A 26,636-nucleotide genomic window follows, 5' to 3' on the forward strand; every position below is an offset into this window, starting at 1 on the left:
CAAATCCACGACCTCCTGTATACTGGGCGAGGTAGTTAACATCTCACTACCACGGTGCCTATTTAAATTCCCACATTCCCTCCCAGCGTGAGGCCGTCTCATTTACATTTTGTGGAGGATCGCTCAGCTGAACAAAATAGTTCCACGGTTGAATTCGCAAGTGCGTTTTAAGTCGACGTAAAAAATTATTAATATTTCATGGAATGCTGGTTCACAAGTGCGGGTGATCCCAAGTGCGGGTGAGCGTAAGTCGAGGACTGCATGCATCTCATCAGTGAACAAATTATTTGGTCTTGCTAACCCTCCGTGTCAATACCACGGTGGCCTTAAAATGTATATGTAACAGGTGACATTTCAGGCAATGGCCCTTCTTCACAGTCCATGCATTCTTCTGCTCTTCCAGTTCGCGAGAGCAGCAACTCTCAACCTTTTCTGGCTACTGTGTAACCCTCTTGTTGAATTTAGTTTCAATCGAGTACTGTAACTCCTTGCCTGACCCAACACGGTTCTGAGAAATAAGTATATAAATTAACGTCAATATTTTAAACACCTGTCCATTTAGTTAAGTATCCTAACTAGCTAAATAACGGGCGCTCTGCATGCGTGAAGTAATTTGTTCACGCTCGCCGGTTACTCTTGGAAACCAACATTGTTTACGATAATTGAGTTTAGAAAGGTCCTTTGATATCGATCTAGGTTACCATATTGATTGAAACTGTTATTTTTATATTGGCAGATTCATCATACGTGATTATTCACCAATGACTCTCACGTACAATATAATTTCACACATTTATAAATAACCTAATGGTAACCTTCAGTGATCCGCATAACCCTCGGTTGAGAACCATTGAGTTCGACCACCCAACACCTGTTAATGATGTGCGCAGGGTTAAAATCACTCATCTCCACATGCGGTGGGGTCTTGTAGTTTTCTCTTTATTTAAGAAATTACAAACCATTCGACGAAGAAATCCGTCCCGCAGCACCTACAAACTGCGTCATCAGTACAGTCGCCCATCCTGCACGTGTCCCACCCATCACCACCTGCTCTTCCTGATGGCACATCATTATGGAATGTAGTGCTTAAGAAGTAAGATATGCAAGTCACTGGAATTGGAATGATTCGCTCCCCCCTGAACCCGACCTGACAACAAGATGAATTGTCACACTTCAAGAGTTGCTGTTGCCGTGTTGGTCGTAACAACGCAGCAGCGAATGGCAGCGCCTCGAGTGGCCCCGGCCGTTCGGGCTGAACCCCAACGCAACGTACGGCGATTGTGAATCAAACATGTCCCGTCCATCAATTGGCAGCGCGGGAAAGTGGGATTGAATCGGCATTTCCGGAGATGCCGGGGACCGCTGGCTCCAACTCGTGGCTATGGTGAGCCACTCTACCAACGCTCAAGTGCAGCGTCCTGACCCATCATCGTACACCCAGCAAGGGCTACATTAGACACAAAGCAACGCAAAGTGGTGTACGTGCTCGCCCCCTCTGCCACCACCCCCGCGGAACGTGTGCAAGAGTTAAGGCGAATAACGTGTATATGTTAAAAAAAAATCTTCAGCTATTAAAAAAAACCCACCACAAACAGATTCTCGAACGCACGCACAGCAGCCTCGCCGGGGAAAGCGCCAGCACCCATAGAAATTGATCCTGGTATTTCTTCAGGAATTTCTCCCGGTATTTCTTCAGGAATTTCTCCAGGGAATTAGTCCGCGAATTTCTCAGGGAAATTTCTCCACGTATTACTCCCACTCGAAGCCAACCTCTCAAACGCCAACGGAATTCACGTGCCGAACATACTGACGCAGCGGCAGCAGCATCCTTCCCCGCATAACAGTCTTGAGACTGGGTGAGATTTGCCGAGATGACAAGTGTATTATTATTATAGCAAAAGCTTCTGTTTATCCGGCACTTTTACTATCTGGAATGTTTCTATTAACCGGCATCGGTTCCCATAGAAACGACAAGACAAATCTTCCTTCGCCGTATCCGGAAAATTTTTCCGACAGCCATCCGACTTCTTGTAGATCCGTCGTTGTTGCGAACGGGAGCTTCAGGACCCTGCCAGTCTGTATGTACGGTACAGTACTACTTTACTACGATGCTCTAAACTGCCCCACTGCTTTCTCTACAATCAACTTAGAATGCTCTGTACAACTGCCTGCTAAGTACCTGATGTGAAAACAGTGTATTTCTTATATCACAGTTTAACAAATATGTAGGCTTAAAATTCTCTCTTGAAAGTTTGTATCTGCTTGGAAAACTTTGGTGAACCGTGAGTGCAACTCTCAGAGACCCGGCATATTTTATTAACCGGAACGTTTGCTGTGCTACTTTTGTTGTTGTTGATGATGTTATTTACACCGCCACTGTCGTTAGTTTTTAACCGCCATGCCCTGCCATGCCACACCACCCTCTCTCAACGGTCCACCCATTCTCCTGGTCGTCTCTCAAACAGCAGCCACCGTGCACCTCACTCTGCGTGCTTTTCCCCCCAACCGCTTGTCCCCTGTTTCGCATCCCGTGCTACGTGCATCTCAATCAGGGGGGGGGGGGGCACCAACTTCTCAAGAGGGCAAAGGTTGGCCGCATTGCTTTTCATTCACAACTTCCAGTTTTTCCCAAAAAAACACTCCACAATCGTCTGTGTGTACAGGAATCGTCTTGTTAATACAATACTTTTGGAAAAAAAAATACACTCGACCCTGCCCCATTCATTTAATCACTTTCACCCCCGTGCCACCCTGGGTTCACGCACTCCGCCGAGTCCCTTCCAACAGGCGCCCCTCCTCCTTTCCTCTCGTTCAACCGTTAAAGCTACCTGCGGCATCATCAAGAATAGATTCGCCAACTCGTAATTCGGTGCATTCACCGCCAAGCATTGAGAATTAGTCTGTCAATCCATTAATCGTAACGAGCTCGGTTGTTGCCTTGTGAGAGGGAAACCGGAGTTAACCTGTGCTCTATTAAACTTTTAAGTAATGCTCTTGAGCCATTGCAACCCCTGCGCAGCACTGCCATCTGCTGCTCTCTCTGCAGCTCTGCATGTTGCTGTCTACCGAGTGTACTCTGTGTGTGCGGTGCAATGTGTTGCCAGTTGAGTAACATTGCCTGTGTGCTGTGTTAACTGTGAGCGCGGCTCCGCAATCCGTGCGCACTAGGTTATATTGACTATGCTGGTTGTGTTGGCTGTGTGTGTGTATTGCTGTACGTGGCTATGTAGGTTGTATCGGTTTTGCTGGTTGGGTTGGCGGTGTGTGTGTGCTGCATACAGTACATGTGCGTGTGTGTGCTGTTTCCAGTGTGTCACTGTATATGGCCGTGTCGGCTACTCGCTACGCCGGTGCCGAGCTGGGTCCCGGAGCCTCGCGACTCCCCATCAGAGGTCGTCCCTCCAGGTCATGACCTTGTCGTACTCCTGGATGCGCTGCTTGATGTGCGCCAGCTTGGCCTTGAGGTACTCGCACCGCTCCTTCTTCTCCAGGAACGCCGGGTCCTGCGGGAGAAGGACCCAAGCGACACGTGAATGACAACACCACCTCATTGGATTGTTATTAGTATGTGAATCTGGATTAAGCCATTATATAAATCGCTCATCAGGAAATTAAAGCGCTGTCAGTAACGCATCTCCATTGGAAGCGTGTTATAGTTGCCTCCTACAGCGCTCCATTTACCAAGAACGCATGCTGAGCGCTATGGGAGGACTGCCTGTATAGATCAACGACTCAGGGACCCAGAACCAAACCTTGCGGAACACCGATATTGCACCACTCACCTCGGTGTGGTGCAATGCAGTGAAAACTAAAAATATTTTTTATTTTACTTTACCAGGTAAAGCCCCACTGAGCTATATAGCTCTTTGTCAGAAGTGACCCAGCTATCACAAATGATTGCCTTACAAATTGGTTTCAGTGGAAATTTATATCAGCAGCAAATAATCGAAATGCAAGTTTCTCCACACTCAGAGACCACCTATCGACCCATACAGACCCATACTCAAAGAGATCCATAGAGACCCACAGAGATCCAGAGACTCATATAGAACTACAGAGACCCACAGAAACCCACAGAGACTCATAGATGCCCCATGCTCATCGAGACCCATATGAAAACTAAACTATTTGATCTTCTTGGTTCTTTCGGTAAAGTCACGTAGAATGGAAATAATTAAAGAATAAAAATAAAACATAATAAAATAATTCTCACGATGTTTTATTTTTATTATTTTATTATTTCCATTCTACGTGACTTTACCGAAAGAACCAAGAAGATGAATCCCTGCAGTCACAAAAGCTTTAAATCAAAATTTAAACGATTTGATTTAACAGGTAAAGCCCACTGAGCTATTAAGCTATTAGCTCTTTTTCAGAAGCGACCTGGCGACAAGTGACAGCCCAATGAAGTGGCTTATATTCAAGTGGAAATTTACATCAGCCAAATACTCTGAATGCATGACGTTGATTCTAAATGTGGAACGAAAAACCGGAGAATCTGGAGAAAAATCCACACGACCACGGGGAGAGAGACACCGCAAAAGCCAAATATACAGCAGGCATCGTCAGGGTCAGGAATGAACCCACAACCTCCTGCATACCAGGCGAGGTAGTTAACATCTCCTCGGCACCGTGGTGCCCCTTTGTGGGTGTGGCACAGCAGATAATGTATTGCAAGCGTCTGTACAGGACGTAGTGTCAAGAGTGGTAGTGCGTCTAGTGCATACGGTGCGCGCACTTACATTCTTTTTCTTCTCGTACTCCTGGAACACGTTCGCCACTCGCTCCATCTCCTACAGGGACATGACAGGCAGGGTCAGCAGACAGCTCACCACCTCCTCACCCTCCTCCTCTACAGCTCACCACCTTCTCATCCCCCTCTAAAAACTACACGACCATCTCACTATCTTCTATAGTCCGTGGGTCTATGCGAGTCGATGTATCTCTATGCGAGCCTGCGTGTCTCTGTGTGAGTCTATGAGCATGTCTTTACGAGTCTTTTTATGCGAGTCTGTGACCTTCTCTGTATGAGTCTGTGAACCTCTCTGTAGAAGTCTGTAAACCCCTGTGTGAATCTGAGTCTCTATATGAGTCACTAAGCCTCTCTGGATGAATCTATGAGCCTCTCTCTGTGAATCTGTTGGTCTCCCTGTATGAGTATGACTCTCTCTGTGCGAGTCTTGAGTCTTAAGTGCGAGTCTATGATCCTCTGCGAGTCTGTGGGTCTCCGTGTGAATCTGTATGTCTGTAGGTCTCTGTGCGAGTCTTTGGGCCTCTCTGTGGGCCTCTCTGTGGGCCTCCCTGTGGGCCTCCCTGTGGGCCTCCCTGTGGGCCTCCCTGTGGGCCTCTCTGTGGGCCTCTCTGTGGGCCTCTCTGTGGGCCTCTCTGTGGGCCTCTCTGTGGGCCTCTCTGTGGGCCTCTCTGTGGGCCTCTCTGTGGGCCTCTCTGTGGGCCTTTCTGTGGGCCTCTCTGTGGGCCTCTCTGTGGGCCTCTCTGTGGGCCTCTCTGTGGGCCTCTCTGTGGGCCTCTCTGTGGGCCTCTCTGTGGGCCTCTCTGTGGGCCTCTCTGTGGGCCTCTCTGTGGGCCTCTCTGTGGGCCTCTCTGTGGGCCTCTCTGTGGGCCTCTCTGTGGGCCTCTCTGTGGGCCTCTCTGTGGGCCTCCCTGTGCGCCCTTCCACTCCACCTGCTGGCTGTGCGACTCGGTAGGCAGCCGCTTGATGAGCCCCTCTAACTGGGTGAAGCGGCGCGCCACGGCATGCAGCTCGGCGCTCAGCTCCCGGTATTCGGCGTACTGGTCGGTGAACACCGCCTTGTAGCGGTCGCGCTCCTCGTCAGAGCCGATTGGCGGGTACTTCCTGAACACAGCCAGCACGAAAATTGCGATCGGTTATAGTACAGGGTGCGGGGGCGGTCCCTCGGTTAAAAAAACTTTGCGTGAGCGCGATTGACGATCGTTGAAACGTTCCGACTGACAAAATCACATTTTTAGCGTTAATGAAATTTCACGCGGCACGAGTCGTCAGACACGGGGACTTCCTGAGCGCAGCCAGTCACCACAATCGCAATTGGTTATAACACACAAGGGGGTTCTCCTCAGTTCACGAACGAATGCTCGGTTTACGAACGAACGTTTGCTTTACGTTAATTTCGAATAATTGCAAATGGCAAATCGTGGACACTTTCCGATTTCCGAAATCGAATTCCGCAACGAAATGTCACAGCACGAGCCGCGAGGTCATCAAATGAGAATCCACCGGGGAAGCTGCGTCATGTGTCCGCTACTTTACATCTGAGACAAATCGCTTCAAAGCTCATCAGACTCCTCCGTCAATCTAAATAAAGATTCTGATTGTGAACCGTGACAGCGTCACGGTATCAGCAGATCTTTTGGTGAGTTCCCCCTTAAAAGATTTTTTTTTTAAATTCATTATCATTCAATCCTTTTCAATTTTATGCGCTTTATTATTCTTTTTGCATGGTAAAAAGTGATGTGTGTGTGTATTATAGTTTTAGGTTAGGAGTAGAGTTGGAATCACTGTCCGCAACGCATCCCAAATGTTTTAGTTTTCAATTAACGGGAAAGCGGATATACGAAAATTCGTTTCACCCACGTTGTTTGAAGAACGCACCCCTTGCATAAACTAAAACTAGTTTTTATTTTACATAACACAGGTTTTTTGGGTTCGATCGCGTAAATATATGTCCTTAAACTTGCCACCACCCGACACAGCCAATTAGCCAGGTTTGTCACGTAAACAGAACATGCCAATTCATCACTAGTACAACACACCGTTGTGTTGGAGGCAAGCCACAACATTTACAATATGAATTTGACATTTCTCCAGTAATTACAACTAGCTTCATCAGGCGACAGCCAGATTTGTGGATAAGTCCTGCTGTTTCGTTCTTTAAATAGAGGGGTAGATATGATGACAACAATTGTGTGCCCTTCTTAAAAACTATTGCAATTAGCAATAGTTATATTTTACCAGGTAAGGCCCCACTGAGCTATGTAGCTCTTTTTCAGAAGCGACCTGGCCATCACAAATGATAATTCAACGAAGTGGCTCATCATCTCTATCATCACTTGGAAATTTATAGCAGCCAAATACTCTCAACGAGTGACGTTGCTTCTAAATGTGGAGGGGAAAAACAAGAGGGCCCAGAGAAAAATCAACACGACCACTTGGAGAGGGAGAGAGAGACGCAAACTTCAAATATAACGCAGGCGTCAAAGTCGGGATCGAACCCACAACCTCCTGTGTACCAGGCGAGGTAGTTAACATCTCCTAGCCACCACGGCACTGGTATCGTAAATCTCGGGATAACTGAATAATATGATAATAATAATGTACTTATTTATCCAGTAGAGCCACACTGAGTCCGAGAACCCTCAAACAGGAGGGGTCCTGCCACTGCATTGGATTTTTATTTCAAGATGTGACCCCATGTCCGTATTGGACATCTGTGAGAAAGAGCTTTATAGATCATCAGATTCCTCCAGTATAAGTAAATATTTTGATTCTCATGTATAAATATTCTAAATTCATGACGAATGGTGTTTATTATAACCCCACGGGGGGAGGACACCGGAGCACCCAGCAGAAACTAACACCTTACGTGAGGGGGCAACGCTCTATCCCCCACGTACAGTTGGAAATAGACAGATGGAAATTATTTACAAGAGGTTTTTTTTTGGGTTAGAGCGCGTAAATATATAAGTGTGTCATTAAATCCACCTTGAAAGGAAAACAACACACACACATATAAAAACAGTCCTCTCGGTTATCTGCACTGAGGGGGAGGACAACCGCGGATAATTCAAAATCGCGTATAATCCATAAATATCCGTTTTCTGCGGATCTCTATGGCAAAAAACACGAATATAGATACACATTATGTTAAAATTAAGAAAATTTAGTTGCTCAGTGATAACACTTTCCTGCTTTGGCGCAGAAGACTCGGCCCACTAAGTGGACAGCAGAGCCATGCCAATCAACATCAATCAAACTCCATTCACTGTTGTAAAGATATGCAACTACTGTACTGTACAGACGATCGCATGGATTTCGGGTTAACCGGAACAATATATTTTTTCGGTTTAAACACGTGACTTTTAATACAAATTTACAAGAATAACAATGAATAACTGCTTTTAGATTATTAATTTGAGCTTAAGGGGAAAATCCATGAGTTATTACTTGATGTCAAAATCTCAGGTGCATGGTTAATCCACAAATCGGATAAACCACTTGCGGATAATCGAGAGTCTACTGTAATTGTAAATGCTGTTGTGGGTAACTAATTCGCACGTTTTGTTTAGGTGACAAACCTTACTAATTGGCTGTGTCGGGTGGTGGCGGCGGCAGGATTAACGACACACATTTATATTTACGCGATCTAACCCAAAAAAAAACGGTATTATGGATAAGATATTTTCAGCCAATTATTGACAAGTTGTGTTTATTATCGCGCACGTGGGAAGAGCAAACCGGAGTACTTGGAGAAAACCGGCGCTTTGCGCAAAGGGGGGGACCGCTCTATCCCCCACGTCCAGATGACATTACACGGATGGAAATTATCCATGAAGTATTTTTTGGGTTATATCGTGTAAATATAAATGTCGTTAAACCCACCACCACCCGACATCCAATTAGTAAGGTTTGTCACGTAAACAAAACGCGTGAATTAGTTACTAGTTCAGCACTAACCGGTGTTTTTATTAACCAGTCAAACGGTGCTGAGACTAACAGATGAACAAATTAATCTCAATATCAACCACATGCGTGAGTGCATGTCACTATGTGTTCATCGTGTGTGCCATTACAATCGCCAAGTGCCATCGAGGGTTGGCGGCAGCAGCAGAAAACAGGCGAAACTCACGCGACGTAGTCCGGCACCACCAGAGGCTTGGGGATGTGCCCCGATGGGATGTGACCATTCCGGATCTCAGGCCTCCGCTTGGGAGCTGGGCTGTGGTCCAACTCCACAGCCCCACCCTGTGCAAGCGCACAGGCCAAAGCATTTCCCCCAGTACATCATCATCGTCACTAGCTTCATCTGGGATTCCTATAGGTTGAGTACAATGATCGTCCGCAGACAGCAGTCCATGGAGTTTGCTTGTGCGGTCATCATCGCAGCAGCAGTGGCTTTTGGCTCAGCCTTCGAACAAAGACGGTCACCGCATTGCTCGGCGCTTCTATGGCCGTCTGGAGCATTCTGCCATCCGATATTCAGAAGCTATTGGGAGCTATGCAATTTTAAATCATCTAGATTGACAAACCAATTTCCTTTAGAACTGCTTCTTGTTGTGTTTAGTTTGTTGTCCTTCCCCCACACCTCCGATTAGCACGGTTGGCTACGTACAATGTGGAAGAAATTCAACATACCTACATAAATGATGACACCAATTTTCGATACATGCAGTTTCAGTAGAATGAACTTTGGATGTATTACCATTATTTTTATGGTTACAAAATACAAGTTAAAATAATAAATTCACAGAAATAAATGCTATCTATCTATAGTGCTGCATAAATAAAAATACAACAAGCTTTTTTGCCCGTCCAAAGACGGGTGTATATTGCAGTAAATCTGAAATATTCAATCGAGAAATTGTTCAGCTCATGATTATTAATGAGGGTAGGGTTGCGACATGTGGAGTGCGCGACCTTCTTGTGCGTTAGTGTAATTTCGACACGGGCATGAATATTAATTAATTGGGGGGCCTTTTTTGCAGTGACGTCACGCACGGATGTAGCACTGTGCTGCGAATATTTATTTTTTACCGTCACTTTCTGTAAAGAAACATCATATTTGAAGCGACTTTGCGTAATAAATTATTGAATTCAACTCAACCTACCTCTGCGTTAGTGTAAAAATCCACCCACTCATGAATATTAATGGCGGGGGTGGGCCTTATGTGGAGTGACGTCACACGTGGGACGGACAGATATATCTGGGAGATTATAGTAGGCGATTATAATAAGATACGGCACACCTTGGCTAACCCCAGTGGGATAAGTCTGCCTGAAGGTGGGCCAACAACTCATCCGCAAGCGGCTGTGACATCACGGAGTTTAGCCACTCGCCCCTCTACACCGACTCACCCCTCTACCCACCCCGGTTGACCCTGCCAGAGGCCGGAAGCTTTGGATGGTACAGCCTGATGGATTCGTAGGGAATTGTGTTGCTAACCGTGAGGTCCCGTATACGTTTTTTTCGTGACGGCCTGGCATGGCGCACGAGGGGGGTTGGTCATGTGGCCAGCACCATGACCCAATGCTGATGTTTTTCTACACCACAACAACAGGGACTCATTAAGGCTGGGCCGACCTAGGCGAGGCCCAGGACCGGTTCAGATATTCGTCAATGATGTTGGCCCCCAGCGAGAACCGAATCCGGTTCGCCGGGTTCAATAGCACAGCACGCTAACCACTGCGCTACCACTCCCGATACACATAAATCCCCCGTATATCCTTTAAGAGACTGTTGGGGCAAGTGCTGTTAGCGAGTAACACCTATGAAGTCCGGCACGGCACACGAGGGGGTGGGTGGCCAACACCACGCCCGGCCGCCTTTGTCTCCCTAGTGACGATGTTTACACACCACACCAGGTACTCAATTGAGGCTGAGTCGACCTAGGGGAGGCCCGGGACTGGTTCAGTTAATCGTCACTGGTGTTGGCCGTGAGCGGGAACCCGTGTCGCCAGGTTCAAACGCAGCGCGCTAACCATTAAACTACCGCTCCCCTCACACACACAGACAGGCACACACACACACAGAAGCATACACGCACACAGACACACACATGCACAGACACAAAGACACACATACATACAGTGCGCCAATCACTACACTACAGCTCCCCAAGGAGACACACGTAGACATGCACAGGTACAAACATACACATGGATATAGACACACACATGAATACACCCATGGGCACCAACATAAAGACCAATGACAAAGTCATGGCTCTGTGACAACAAAGATCACCTGTGTAGCCTTAGCAAAATATTGGGACAAGTGCTGGCAGCGGGTAGCACCTATAAAGGCCAGGCACAGGGCGCGAGGAGGTGGGTGGTCAGCACCACACCTCCCCCCACCCCATCCCGTGCCGGTGTTTACTACACACCCTTCAATGTACGTATATACGATACGTACATTGAGTTTCTTCTGTCGTACTGTACGTAGCCAACTGTGAGGTGAGGGGGAAGGACAACAAACTAAACACAAAAAGCGGGTTTAAAGAAATTAGTTTGTCAATATAGATGATTTGAAAGTGCATAACTCCAGTGGCTTTCTAATATCGGATGAAAGAACGCTTCAGACGGCCGCACAAGTGCAACATGATGCGGTGACTGTCTTTGTTCGATGGCTAGCCAAAAGCCACCGCTGCGAGGATGACCAGGGTTCGCGTGATGATGGTTTATGTTCCTTGCCGAGATCAGCAAGGTATTCTGGTTAATTTGTGGCAAACACTTTGTGTGTAATGAGCGCGGCCTCATAATGTATTCGTTCGGCAACCATAAGTCAATACAGCGCAGTGAACACTGGACGGACACGGTGTCGGATCTTGCAGGACCCGTCACAACACGTGCTAAAGAATTGTGTACATGCTGCAGCTTGGTAATGTTTTTGGCAGCGCCGGAGGGGGGGGGGGAGTTGAGTCACTGCCGCCCACTCACCCTGTGGATGCGGTCGCTGCGATTGTCTGGCCGAGCATCGTAGCTGTGCATCTGCGGAAGGCAGCAAGGGAGACACATAACAAAGGTTGTGCATGTGTGCGATGGGACACGTGCGTACACACACACAAAGATAAGGACCCCCGTATAACCTTTAACAGACTGTTGGGGCAAGTGCTGTTAGCGAGTAGAACCTATGAAGGCCAGCACGGCACACGTGGAGGTGGATTGGCCAGCACCATGCCCGACTGCCTTTGTCTCCCAAGTGCCAATATTTAAACACCACACCAGGTACTCATTTTGAGGCTGAATCGATCTAGGGGAGGCCCAGTACTGGTTTAGATAATCGTCACTGGTGTTGGCTATGAGTGGGAATCTAACTTGGGTCGCCAGATTCAGTAGTGCTCACACCACCATGGCCCACACACACACACATAGCCTGCCCCACTTACATGCACAGCCTCTAACCACCAAGTACCAAGGCCTACACACACACACAACCTGTAACACACTCACACACTCACTTGTCACACTCCCGACCTGAAGCACCAAGTACCAAGACCTACACACACTCACACAAAGCCTGTAGCACAAAGTATCAAAGCCTACACACACAAACAACATGTAACACACTCACAACGTATGCCACACACACACAAGCACAACCTGTAGACCCAAGTACCAAGGCCTATACACTCACACAAAGCCTGTAGCACAAAGTACCAAGGCCTACACACACACGCAACCTGTACCATACTCACGCACACTCACACACAACCTGTACCGCACTTAAGCACACTCACATGAGCTCACATCATCATCGGCAATCACTCGGGTTCGAGTATGGATTGTGCTCCTGGTGGGTCCTGTTTGTGGATCTTCAGATGGCTCAAGAGGCCGATCCAACACCCGCAGATTCTGCTGCAGTGTGGGCAAGGGTTACACGATGGTGGTGATGGACGATGGTTGGGCCTTCTTGGTGGGGAGTATCTCCTTATGTTGTTGCCCCTGCCCTCTGCAGCCCACGTATACAGTGGGGTGGGAAGAACTACGGCTTTGTAGACGAGGAGTTTAGAATTGACCTGGATATTATGATCTTCAAAGACTCTTTTCCTCAGTCTGGCAAAGGCTCCACTGCCAGCTCAGGCGGTGGTGGAAATCTGCGTCAATGTCGGCTTTGGAGGAGAGAAGGCTGACAAGGTAGGGAACGTGATCCCATTTTCGATGGTGGTATGTATTCCTGGGGCCGGTGTTGTCTTGTCACGTGGTGGTTAGGATATGCATCTTTTTATGTTAAGTGCCAGACCGAGGAGCTTATATGCCTTTGTGAAGGCATCCAGGATGCACTGCAGGTCTTCTTCCGAGTGGGCAGTGAAGGCATTGGAATCTGAATACTGGAGCACCATGATGGAAGTGGTGGAGACTTTGCTCTTTGCCTTGAATCTCTTGAGGTTGAAGAGTCGGCTGATGTACTCAGAGGCAGATTTTGGCTTGTGAGCTGCAAGATAGCAGCAATGAAGATTGCAAATAGGATGGGCACAATGATGCAGCCCTGTTTAACTCCAGTTTACACCTTGAAGAGTTCCATTTGAGCACCACTGTTACTGAGCAATATTGCTGACATGTCACGCAGCAGTCGCAGTACCCTAGTGAATTTGTAAGGGGCAGCCGATTTTTGACAGACTTAGCAAGAGGGCATGACGGTTCACAAGACTCAAAGGCTTTTGTAAGAACTATGAAGACCGGAATTTCTCTTGCAGTTTATCGTATAGTGGAAATCACACCTGCTGCGCCTCTGGATGGTCGAAAGCCACATTGTGATTCTGGGAGGATTTCTTCAGACAGGGGGTAGGAGCCGGGTTTGCCAGTATGTGGGTAGAATATTTTCCCGGTGGTGGACAAAAGGGTGGTGCTTCTGTAGTTTACACAATATGCCGTTCACCTTTTTCAACGGTTTAACTTAACTTTACTCCTATGTTTGTCGTGGTCAAATCTTGTAATCAAAATTTAGTCGACTTCCTGTTGTCTAATAAATTCCAAATTTTGATTATGATCCCGTGAAAATGCATGCCTGTATCAAAATCGGCATCAATTCATATATTAATTCACTACTTTAAAGCAATTAACATTTTGTATGGACGCCTTATTATTTATATTTTTATCTGTGTAGGTGAAAAATGCCACGGTCCAAGCAGAAGGTGCCACGTGTCTCAGGCACGCCTGCTCCATGTGAACGAGTTACGGAAGTAATTAATTCAAGTAAGCGTTGATGTAGGAGCAGGCGCCGCATCATTGACGTACTTCTCGACCGTGAGGTAAACGAAGTTGTTCATAAAACTGTTGTTTTTTAAAACTTTTTTTAAGGAGTTTAATAAATATGGTAACAATCAGTGGGTATCCCCGAGTTCTGTGTGGGATTTCCTACTTGTGCCAGATCTTCAAGAGCAGCAACATGTATGTGGGTGGTGTAAGAGCTCTGACCTGCCTTACTTTAAGGTTTCCGCTAAAATCCCATCAGGACCAACGGCCTTGTTATTTATCATCTTCCCGACGGCATCTTGTACCTCCTACATGTTGGGTGGTTCTTCCATGTCCTCCTTTATGAGTCGCTAAGGGATTTGGTCGATGACCTCCATCTCATCGAGCAGTACTTCAGTTGAGTTCTAAAGAAGTGTTCTCTTCACCAGGCATTTGATTGATACATCATCCTTCAGCAGCTTTTGTCTATCTTTCGAGCCAAGGGAGTTTAGGCCGTGGTAACTGGGTCCGTATACTGCCTTTGTGGCATTGAAAAAGACTCTGGTATTTCCGGAGTCTGTCAGCTGCTGGATCTCCAGGGCTTCTTTGCCTGTCCATCTGCCTTCGCTTCTGGCGTGAGCCTCACTTTTCGCCTTGTAGTTTGTGTCATTCTGCAGGTGCAAAAGGTTCTTCATTTTGTGTCGATGAGCTGTTCACATCACAACAACCATTGGCTCGGACAATGACAGTCAATGAGATGCCAGAGTTTGGAGTGGGGATGCATCCACGATGGTTTGAATTCGTTTTTCTGATAGTAGAGTGTGTTGGTGATGATGAGGTCACATTCCGCACATTTGGCTCGATGAACTCCATTTGAGTCGGTATTGCCAACACCTTCCTTTCCAATCGTGCCTCTCCAAAGGTTGTGGTCCCGGCTGACCCTGGCATTAAAATACCCAAGAAGAATGATCTTGTCTTCCTGAGAGTATTATGTCCAAGTTGGCATGGAAGGTCTCCCTTACCTCCTCATTTGGGTCCATGGTTGGGGTATAGGCACTCACATCTGTGGCCAATTGGTTGTTTACAAGCTTCAGACGGATGGTCATGAGGCGTTCATCTATGCCCACAGGGATTTCATAGAGGTGGTTGACGAGTCTGTTCTTAATAGCGAAACCAACTCCATGGTTGCCTGGGTCCATCAGCTGGTTTAACCTTTCCAGAAGAAGGTGTAGCTGCCTTTCTCCTCCTTCAGTTTCCCTTCACCTGCCGGTTGGGTTGTGGAGAGCGCAGCAAGGCCAATCCGAAATCTTCTCAGTTCTCTTGCTATGATCGCAGTTCTTCTCTCAGGTCGACTACTGGTTGCACTGTCCATTAGGGTTCACACGTTCCAGGCTCCAAATTAAATGTTTATTTGTTTCTGACCGTAAAAAGGTGATCCCACTGGATGTGGTAAACTAGTTATGAGGCAGGCTATTTTAGGGCACATATTCCAGCCCCTTCCCCTACTGGGGTGAGCAGAGCAGATCTAAAAAGAGCTGCTCAGTAATGGGTGTAGCTGCCGAAAAGCTCCATGTGCCTCTGTCCACGAGCCAGACGACCGAATTAAACACCCACCACCATTCGCTGAACGCCAGAGGGCTTGAAATCTGGGATGTGCAAGAGTTTGTTCCCTTTCAAGAGGATGCTTGCGCATGACATCTTAACTTGGGGAGACCGATGCACAGGCAGCCACCACCACACGGTCCTTGACAGAGGGATCGGGGTCCTATGTCATGGAGGCCACGACAATTGGCGACCTCTCTCTGCTGCAACCTTCCTCCGCCTTCACAAGTGTTGCGACTTGCCGTCATCTTCTGCCTAAATCTAGATTTTAAGTTTTCGTGACTGCAGGGATCCATACTCTTTGGTTCTTTCGGTAAAGTCACGTAGGTATAAAATAAAATAAATTAAATCACGACGTTTCGATTGCAACACAAGCAATCATCATCAGGTGGGAAAACCACAACAAGAACATTTTCCGAGACATAGGTGCTCTACAAACCTTCGGGCTACTATCAAAGGTTTGTTCATGAAGCCATACAGATATATAAACAGACATAACTTCAACCGAGAAGATTCGTCAAAGGAAGTGGCACTACGAACGCCATATTCGCGGCGAGGCTCCTGCTGGAGAGGCACAGAGAGAAGAACAAAGCTGTGCACGTGTCGTTCCTCGACCTTGAAAAGGCATTTGACAGGGTCCCCCACGACCTCATCTGGCACTCGCTTCGATCCCATGGAGTCCCTGAAACCTACGTGCATTGGGTGCAACTCCTATACAAGAACATCACCAGTGCAGTCAGGTGTGCAGTGGGCATATCACCGCCATTTCCCATCAGCGTTGGAGTGCACCAAGGATCGGCCCTGTCACCACTCATGTTTATCCTGTGCATGGACACGATCACTGCCGACCTGCACACGCCCCTGCCATGGTCAATTCTCTACGCGGATGACGTCCTCCTCTCAGATGAAGAGAAGTGGAAAGACAAACGCGCCTGTGGAAGGAACGTTTGGACGAAAACAGGATGAGGTTCAACATCAAAAAGACGGAGTATATGGAGTGTGGCCCCCAAACCGACGGCACCATCAGCATTGACGGAGAAGATCTGAAGAAAGTGACGGACTTTAAGTACCTGGACTCCACCATCAGCTCAGATGGTAGCATCACGACTGATGTGAGGTCACGAGTCAATGCGGCATGGATGAAGTGGAGGCAAGTCACCGGAGTCCTCTGTGATCGGAAAATGCCGGATAGGCTGAAGGGAAAAATTTACAAGACCATCGTCCGACTGGTGGCACTCTATGGATCCGAGTGCTGGCCAGCCACAACTGTACACGAACAAGCTCTCCACACCATGGAGATGAGGATGCTCAGATGGAGCCTCGGACTCACTCGATGGGATCGTGTCATGAACGAAGACGTTCAGAAGCGACTTGGTGTGGCCCCCATTGCGGACAAGATGCTTGAGGCAAGGCTTCGGTGGTACGGCCATGTGATGCGAAGTGATGAGTCATCAGTGGCCATGACTGCCATGCGTATTGAGCCAGAGGGCCGCCGTCCACGCGGACGTCCGAAGAAGCGATGGATGGATCGAATAGAGGAAGACATGAAGACGGTCAACGCATCCCCTGAAGATGCCCTGGACCGAGCCAAATGGAGAAGACAATGCCGAAAAGCGGACCCTGCGCCACAGCGGGAACAACGCTAGGAAGAAGAAGAACTTCAACCGAGAAGATGGATACAAATTGAGCAATCATTGGAAGGATGTTATTAACCATGTAAAACCTTAAATGCTTAATGGTTGTTCCATCATATTTGCCAGGCATTGCTGCTGCAGTGGCATTGTTGGCTTCATTGGCATTGTTGCTGCAGTGTTGTTGTTGTTGCATCTTCCTCCCCACGCATCCCCAGCTCTCTCAGCCTCCCACTTCCAGCCCCGCCCACTTCCCCCCCCCCCCCCGTCCAGCTTCACGTCCCTTTCCCTGTCTTAGCATCCATGCAACGCCCCCTCCCTACCCCCCTCCCTTGCCCCCTCCCCTCTCTTACCTATATAACCTCTCACCACAGCATCTCTCTCCCACTTCAGAAAAACATTTTCTTGCTGTGATTTTCCCACCTGATGATGATTGTTTGTTTTACAATTAAAACGTCGTGATTTAATATATTTGATTTTATACCTACGTGACTTTACCGAAAGAACCAAAGAGTATCTTCTGCCTGCTCCGCCGTTGAGGTCGTTGTTGGATCGTGCTTTGTTTGGAAGCTTCCCCCCCTTGACCTTATCCGAGTGGCTAAGCTGCAGATGGTATCACTCTTGGGAACACACAAAAGCTTCTCCACCACGGCAAGGCGGCGATCCTCACACACACAAACACACATTCTCACCTCCGAATCCTCCACGCCCGCCCGCTCCCGCCTCTTGCGAGCGTTCTCGTGTCGCCACATCTTGAGCCCGACAGCCGTACTCGCCAGGTAGGCGATGGTGTTGCAGAACAGGAAGATGGTGGCCCCAACCTGTCCGCCCTCCTGCCTGCAGAACACCCCGCTCAACGGGTTGTTGTACGACTGGAAGGAGCACAACCCGCCCCGGTTCAGGTCGTTCACGTACACAATAGCTGCCGACAGGTACAGCAGGAATAGCGCCCCGTTGATGGCCGCCTCTGTCACCGGCCACCAGTCCGCGTCGAGCAGGACGGCCCGATAGTACATGGTCATGCCCACGCCCAGCAGGATGACGGTAACCAGCCAGGCCAGGCCGGCCACCACCAGCACGAAAGGCGTCTTGGGGCCGTCGTAGTTGTAGTTGCCGTAGTAGGAGCCTGCCCCGCCGGCGATGCCGAGCGAGCCCGAGGGGCGCCCATAGCCGTAGAAGTTGTACCACTCATTGTCCTTGTAGATGTAGGCGCAGACGCAGGCGAACACAATGGCGCCCAGCAGCAGCTGCACTGCCCCCAGCAGGCGCAGGAGGCCTGGCCACGACTTCATGTAGGCGTAGCGCACGCGGTACTCATCCTCGCGCTGGCTGTACGTCTGGAACGTGCTCGTGGGGATCCCGGACAGCGAGGGCCCCTCCCAGATGCCATCGTAGTGGGCGCCGTCGGGCAGCAGCCCTTCCTTCTCCCGCCGGGTGCCGTAGCTAAACCCAGAGGCCTTCCCGCTGCTGCTGGCGCCGCCAATGCCGACGCCGTCGACCCCGCCGCTGCTGGCACCGCCGACGTGCCACCTGTTGTCGTCGGCCATGTCGCCGCCACCGCCGACACGCTTGCTGGGGTAGTAGTCGGAGGATGAAGCGAGCACTGGCGCCAGCGACCTCGAACCATCGTCAGTGCCGGCATCGTCATCGTGGTGACCCCGATGGCCCTGCGACCGACCGCGCCGGCTGAAGAACGTTTTGACCGAGTCGGGGATGAAGCGGTGCACCGGTTTGATGTCGGGTAGTGATGGCGCTGGCGCCGGCTCGGAGGAGCAGCTGAAGACGTCGCCTACGGGCGGCTGCAGAGGCAGTGGAGGTGGAGGCAGAGGGTCGGCGCTGGTGGCGATATCCAAGTAGCGGAGGTCGGAGATGGCGCGCGGGGGAGATGGTGGGGGGGACGGTGCCGTGCGGAGGTTGTTGCGCACGGTATCCGGGGGAGGGGCGCGGGATGGCATGGCTGCGGTAGCGCGGGGATTCCGGGTGCGTGAACGTGTGCGTGTACGTGTTTTGTACAGTCTGTTTAGGCTATACGGGGGATCTTTGTTTTTGTACGTGTGTTTGGGGAGCGGGCGTGCAACGGTTAGCGCTACGCTGTGCAACGAACCCAGCAACCTGAGTTCGGTCCCACTCACAGCCACCAACACCAGTGACGATTATCCGAACTGGACCTGGGCCTCCCGTAGGTCGACTCGGTCTCAAATGAGTACCTGGTGTGGTGTGTAAACGTCACCACTTGGGAGACAAAGGCAGCTGGGCGTGGTGTTGGCCACCCAGCCACTCGTGTGCAACTGTGCCGGCCTTAAAAAAGGTGCTGCTACTCGCTACAGCACTTGCCTCGACAGTCTGCTCGGGTTACACGGGGGGGGATCTTTGTCTTTGCTGTGTCTAACCTCGTCCTCTTGACTTCACCACTCGTATGCCGGTACCCGCGTTTCACCTTGTGTCCCTGTTGTCTGTCACCAATGGACTTAGTCTGTCACCACCTATGTACTGTTTGCGTCCCGTCTGTCTGAGGAGTCTCAGGGCATGGGACCGACGGCTCTCACTGATGGCTCCGTGCTCCTCCAAGCGGCATCATCTGCAGCAGGGATGCAGCTCCCACAGAACCTGGGTAGAGGGTCGGGGACAGGAAGGTAAAAGGTGCAGCCTTGCGATTGCTTGCGCACACCACCACTGGTAGCACTGCCTCCACTTATCGAGGGTTCTGGATAACAACCAGATCCTACGACTTCTACAGTCGTTCTGATTAAACTGCAGTAGACTCTCGATTATCCGCACTAATGACAGGGAGGACAGGCCGCAGATCATTCAAAATCATGGATAATCCAAAAATATTAATTTTCCATGGATCTCTATGCAAAAAATCACTAATATAGGTAAAAATTATGTTCAAGCTAAGAACATGTAGTTTGTTAATGAACAAAACAAAACATTTGCAGCAGAGAATTGACCGATCGATGTGCGTGCTCAGCAAGAACACTTTCCTGCTCCTGCTCAGAAGACTCGGCCCACTAAGTGGACAGCAGAGCCACGCCAATAAACATCAAACTCCACCCACATTTAAAGATATGCAACTACTGTACTGTTGAGGCGATCACATGGATTTCGGATTAACTCAAGGAATATATTTTTTAGGTTTAAGCACTTGAATTGTAATAAACATTTTCAAAAATAACAATGTATCACTTTTTTATTAATAATGTGGGCTTAAGGTAAAATCCATGATCTATTAATTTATGTCAAAATCTCAGGAGCGTGGTTAATCCACAAATCGGATAAACCGCACTCAGATAATCGAGTCCACTGTAGTTTAGTTTACTATCACCACACCACCACAACCACGACAGCCGCCGTTTACCATTAAGTGGCAGTGATCTTACCACGGCGCTTGTGCCATGCCAAGTGCACTTTGAGGCCATCTGAAGTGTGACAGGCTCGCTGACAGGATGTTACGGACAGACCCAGGCCCCATGAGTTGATTGACTGGGCTGACTCTCGCCACAATCACCATATCACATCACCATAGGCGTGCCCCGTCGTTCCCCACTCACAATGGAAAATCACCCAGCTGTTGGCCATGCCCTGGCTCTCGTACGGCTCAAGAGGAGATGGAACAACAACAAACGCCGCATGAGTGCAGAGATGGCGAGAGGGGTCATGTGACTCATGACAGCTCGCCCTTGAGAGGGCAGAAAATATAAATAATTCTGTACATTTTAAAGTATTGGCAGTACACTGGTGGTGCGCAGTATATATATATTTTTTTAATGCACACTAATTATTTATTTTCCTGCGATTTGTAAACCCCGGTCAGAAAATCCTTGCGGGGATGGTGATTCCTCAAAATCAGTTTCTTGTGATGTCGAAGCAGTCAGAAGACAGAACACGAAGCTTCAGTCAGTCTGTTGACATATAGCAGCACCCAGCCGTGATGACGATTGCCGGCTCTGCGTTCAAATAATTTGTACTCTGCCCTAGACTCGGTCGGACGGTTGTTCCTCGATTCAATGGGACCCAACTCAATGGTCAATATTGACCACATTTTTTTCCAAATCTCAATAGACTGAATAAACTTTCTAATCGCGTCAAACTTAGTGACAGGGTCAATTAAAGACTGACAAAACAGATTTGCTGATCCAAACTCAGATTTTAGAACTGTTTTAAGAGGGACCGGTGTGTTATGCTGCACTGGTGAAACGCCAATAGGGTTAATTTGGTATTAGTGCAATCATTCTAATGTGAAAATTGTTATTATTATAATTGTGTTGTGAAATGCCCTTCCCATGGGCATCAAGGGGGTACCATACCCTTAGCTCGTCAGGAGGCAGTACGACAAGTAGGACCAATAGCCGTCCATTTACAACTTTACCGGGATAAAGCATTTCCCCCTTACACAATACATTTTCTTCTCCCGCTGCTCCAGGGTCCCCCTCCCACGCAGTATAATAAATGCCACTCATCGTTAACAAGTGCTTGCTACACATGAACCACTACACCTTGCTGATCTCATCAATTAAACATAAAGCGTCACTCCGTTCATCCTCGCCAAGGTGTTCACCGCATCGCGCGCTTTCAGATGTGCTCTTGCGGCCGTCTGGAACGCTCTTCCTTTCGATATTAGGAAGCCACTGGGATCTATGCCCTTTTAAATCACCTAGATTGAAAACTCATTTCTTTGCAACTGCTTGTGTGTGTTTAGTTTGTAGTTCTTCCCCCGAACACTATACATAGCGTACGATATAGAGTCGTCAACTGTAGGTTCCTCCTTGACATTATCCTTCTACAAGCCATCACTCACTCTGCTGCGCTACACCACTCAGATAACATGAGCCTCTACAACCATCACTCACTCTGCTGTGCTACACCACCCAGCTAACATCCCTCTACAAGCTAACAGGAGCACAGTAATTACTCTTTTTGTTTTTTCGGTAAAGTCACGTAGGTAAAACATTTTTTACCTACGTGACTTTACCGAAAAAACCAAAGAGTATGGACCCTTGCAGTCACGAAAACTTCAAATCTAGCACAGTAATTGCCTGGTTTCCGTTGGGAATGTGTTTCTGAAATGTGCGACGATGAATATCAAAACGACATCAATGAAAGCGATTTGTTCACGAGAGCAAATAAAAGATCATGGAGGGTATGGTGAAGCGGTCTGTTAATGTGTGCAATCTTCACCATCGACGTACTAGCAACGTTACATCATAGTAGTAAAATTACTGCACTGAACACTAGTGTACCAGCAGTAAACTTAAACACAAATTATACAGGGTACAATAATATACACTATACGATCAAATAAAAACCCACCAAAATACCGTACATAAAACATATTGTACGCTGCAGTACAGGACATCTTCTTCATGCGCGACGCAAAGTGGTTTGTATACCAGGGGAGGTGGTGATGGCGGCGAAGGGGCTGAGAGGCGACGAATAACGAGGAAGGGACGGACTGGACGATGCCGTCAGCGACGTGAGCGCAAGCGCCGTGGTTAAGGCGACGCTGGTCGAGGTCGTGGTGTTATACTAACAACAATCATAAGTCTTCTTGGTTCTTTCGGTAAAGTCACGTAGAAGGGAAGTAATAAAATAATAAAAATAAAACATAACATTAGCATATAAATATGCTAAATGCCTCTTGATATGCATATTCTTTTGTCAAGGCGCTCTTTTCCCCCCTTCCAACCCAGCTTATATATATGCTCCAAGCACGTGTGCTGTTTCATTCAGACGCTGTCACCTCGACAGACCTGGTTTTCACCTGAGGACGGCTGCTTGCGTTGTGGCCGAAACGTCGTGAGAATTGTTTTATTATGCTTTATTGTATTACTTCCCTTCTACGTGACTTTACCGAAAGAACCAAGAAGATGAATCCCTGCAGTCACGAAAGCTTTAAATCGAAACAATCATAAGGCTAATTCGGATTATGATTCTCGAGGCGTGCAGTCACGTGGCTTTTCATCACCTGTCATGGAGCAGCCTGTTTCACCACATCACTACCCTCATTTCTTCCTCCACTTCCCAGCGACAGTATAATAAAAAAAAAATTATGTTTCCAAGTAAGGCCCACCGAGCTGCATCGCTCTTTTGGCAGAAGCGACCTGGCTATCACAAATGAAAGGCCAAGAAAGTGGCTGATATCATGTGGACATTTTTTAGCAGCAGCCAAATACTCTAAACGCGTGACGCTGATTGTAAATATGGAGAGAAAACCCGGAGGACGCGGATAAAAATTAATGCGACCACGGGGAGAACATGCACACTCCAAATACTGTATACAGCAGGGCTCGGGATCCAACCCATAACTCCTTCATACCGGGCGAGCGAGTTAACATCTCGCCACCGCGATCTCTCCAGTAGCGGCACGGTGTAAGAACGTTACAACAACAAACAATAGTGCAGAGTACAGGAAGGGGCAAACAAATCACCCACAAACATACGAAAACAACGAAACCATCCCCATCCTACCAGGCGAAGCCCACTGAGGTATTCACTTATTTTTAAATCCTTTATATTAAGTTCGCTTGCTTGCTTGCGTGCTTGCTTACGACCGTGCAAATCTTTCGGTCGTTTTTTAACCCACTTCCCGTGATCCAATCGAGCTGACATTTTCCACACATACTCATTGTGCGTGACAATTAATGTTCGTGAAAAAAAATTCCCAAAATTTGACACTTTTTAGGCAAAAAAAAATTATTTTACATATATTCAAATAGAACTCATTCATGGCTTTGGCTGAACGTCACAGTATAAGAGCCCAGAGCGTAACCCCTCCACAGGCTGTGGCGGAGTAGCGCAGTTGGTAGCGCCCTCGTTTCCCATGCCAAAGGTCGCGGGATCGATCCCCGCGTCCTCCACAGGCGAATATATTTTTAAATCCTTTATATTAAGTTCGCTGCCACGCATATAAAGGATTTATAGTGAAAAACTTTGTTTTTACGGGTTATACTTATTCACCCACCAGTCCCGTTTGCAGCGCCGTTTCGCGCTCTGTGGGCTGTCTGTCGTGCTATCCGCGCGTCCATTCTCTCCTCTCCTCTGCATTCGTGCGAGGGACAAGCGGATGGATCCCGACATCGCAACAAACGTGTGCTTCACAATTGTCCGCGAGTTTATCTCCCGTCCAAATTGACCCGGGGTAGCATTCTGTCAGAAGCTGCGTCATTCATTCCATCATCTCCGCTCAAACGCGGCTTGAGAAGAGTAACTCTGAATCGGTAGCATATTCATCTTGTTATTCTGTCTTTAGTTTACCGTCTTTCCACCCCGCAACTTCGACTGGCACGGTTGGCTACGAACGGTACGATAGAAGTTCAACATACATCCACTACACTATGCACTAATACTACACTATACACTAATACTACACTATACACTAATACTACACTATACACTACGCTACCCACTACACTATGCACTACTATACTACATTTTAAGTAATTTATTTCGAACTGCTTTTTTGTGTTAAGTTTATTTTCCTTACCCCCGCACCTCTGATTAGCATGGTTGGCTACGTACGGTGCAAAATATGTTCAACATACATCCACTACACTATACACTAATACTACACTATACACTACCCTATACACTAATACTTTACTATACACTATGCTACCCACTACACTAAACACTACGCTACCCACTGCACTATATGATACACTAATACTACACTATACACTACACTAATTCTTTACTATACACTACGCTACCCACTACACTACCCACTACACTATACCTACCCACTACACTGTACACTAATACTACACGAGACACTACGCTACCCACTACACGATACACTACACGATACACTACACACATGTTACGTTTCTCGAGGCGCACCATGTCAAGACGTTTGCTTCCCATCAGACACTCCGCAGCCTGCTCCGCAGCCCGACTCCCCGAACGGCCCCGGAGGGGAGTCCCGCTCAGCCGCCGTCATCGTGCGGAGCGTTTCCGTGTTGACACATCCGCGTCTGCCCTGTGGAGCTCGTGCCGCCACGCGTGCCCCTGTCACCGTGGGGAGCGGTGGCGCAGCGCTGCCGCTACGAACCCGGCGAGCCCGAGTTCGATTACCGCTCACGGGGAACATCAACTCCGGTGAGCATTATCTGAACCGGTTCTGGCCTCCCCCTAGATCGGCTCAGCCTTAGCCGAGTACCCGGTGCGGTGTGCAGGAAACATCGCCACTGGGGAGACAAAGGCGGCCGGGCGCGGTGCTAGCCACCCACCCATCGTGTGCCGTGTCGGCCTTCAAAGGTGCGGCTCGCTTACTTGGTGCAGCTTGCCCCAAGTCTATTTTAGAGCTACACGGGGTATCTTTGTCGTTGCGCTGCGCTACGAACCCGGCGACGCGAGTTCGAGTCTCGCTCCCGGCCGCCAACACCGCCGGTGACGATTATCCGAATCAGTCCTGGGTCTCCCCTAGGTCCACTCGGCCTCAATTAAGTACCCAGTGCCATGTGTGGTCTGTTAAAGGCTCCACGGGGGATCTTTGTCTTTGTGGGACACAACACGCAACGTTAGAACAGAGCGGAGTAGAGGCGAGGCGGGCGATTTAATGACCGCAGCGATATAGAAGAAGACCGTAGCGTCGTGATGATTACAATCAGAGCTTCACACGGCAGCAGGGAGCGGGATCCCCGTGTCCTCACCTCTGAGGCTGCTGCTGCTGGCGACTGAGCTGGTGGTGGTTGTTGTTACTGCTGCTAGTTGAAGTAGTGCTGGTTGTGGCTGGTAGTAGTAGTGGTGGGTAGTAGTAGTGGTGGTTGTTGTTAGTAGTAGTGGTGGTGGTTGTTGTTACTGCTGCTAGTTGAAATAGTGCTGGTTGTGGATGGTAGTAGTAGTGGTGGGTAGTAGTAGTGGTGGTTGATAATAGTGGTGGTGGTTGTTAGTAGTCGTGGTGGTAGTAGTAGTGGTTGGTGGTAGTAGTGGTAATGGTGGTAGTAGTTAGTAGTAGTAGTGGTTGGTGGTGGATGGTGGTGGTTTGTAGTTGTTAGTACTGGTTAGTAGTTGTAGTAGTGGTGGTGGTAGTAGCAGTGGTGGTTGGTAGTCGTGGTGGTTAGTGGTGGTTGTTAGTGGTGGTGGTTGTTGTTGTTGCCCTACAACTTGTAAATCTCCTCAGGCGCGCCGCCTTCGTTCCCGCGCCTCACATCCGGCCAAGAATGGCGGACGACTGCGATGACGTCACCTCCATAACCCACCTGTGTGACGTCATCTCCCCTCCCACCACCTGAGTGACCTCATCGCTGTCGCCGTCGGTGTGTGTGAGCCATATGTTGACGTCATCCCTACAACGCGCGCGAGCAAAGACCCGATGCTACTGGTGACGCCATTTTTCGGCTCCAGAGTGACGTCATCGCGACTGTCGACACAGAGAGAGATGGAGGGGAGTGACATCCCGGGAGGTCATCATCCGAACGCCCCGAGCAACATCTCCCTCCGAGCGCCAGTGACGCAATCGCAACGACAGGAACGCTGAG

The 26,636-nt window shown here is 48.6% G+C and overlaps 1 protein-coding gene across 3 annotated transcripts; it reads right to left on the reverse strand.

The window, feature by feature from the left end:
• Positions 1-923: 923 nt before the first annotated feature.
• LOC144736517 (MARVEL domain-containing protein 2-like) lies at positions 924-26,506 on the reverse strand. 3 transcript variants are annotated; one of them, XM_078619061.1, is made up of 8 exons: positions 25,809-26,351; positions 24,119-24,195; positions 17,850-19,764; positions 11,690-11,740; positions 8,883-8,998; positions 5,683-5,854; positions 4,743-4,793; positions 924-3,503 (listed from the first exon to the last, which is right to left on the reverse strand). In XM_078619061.1, exons 3-8 carry the CDS (start codon positions 19,110-19,112, stop codon positions 3,387-3,389), a joined length of 1,770 nt encoding a protein of 589 aa, XP_078475187.1. In that variant the 5' UTR covers positions 19,113-19,764; positions 24,119-24,195; positions 25,809-26,351; the 3' UTR covers positions 924-3,386. The 3 variants fall into 3 exon arrangements, with proteins under 3 accessions (XP_078475187.1, XP_078475188.1, XP_078475186.1); XM_078619062.1 differs by lacking the exons at positions 24,119-24,195; positions 25,809-26,351 and adding an exon at positions 26,358-26,506; XM_078619060.1 differs by lacking the exon at positions 24,119-24,195.
• Positions 26,507-26,636: the final 130 nt, after the last annotated feature.

The sequence above is a fragment of the Lampetra planeri genome, chromosome 61 (assembly GCF_965212315.1).
Source record: "Lampetra planeri chromosome 61, kcLamPlan1.2.h2, whole genome shotgun sequence".
Classification (NCBI taxonomy): domain Eukaryota; kingdom Metazoa; phylum Chordata; class Hyperoartia; order Petromyzontiformes; family Petromyzontidae; genus Lampetra; species Lampetra planeri.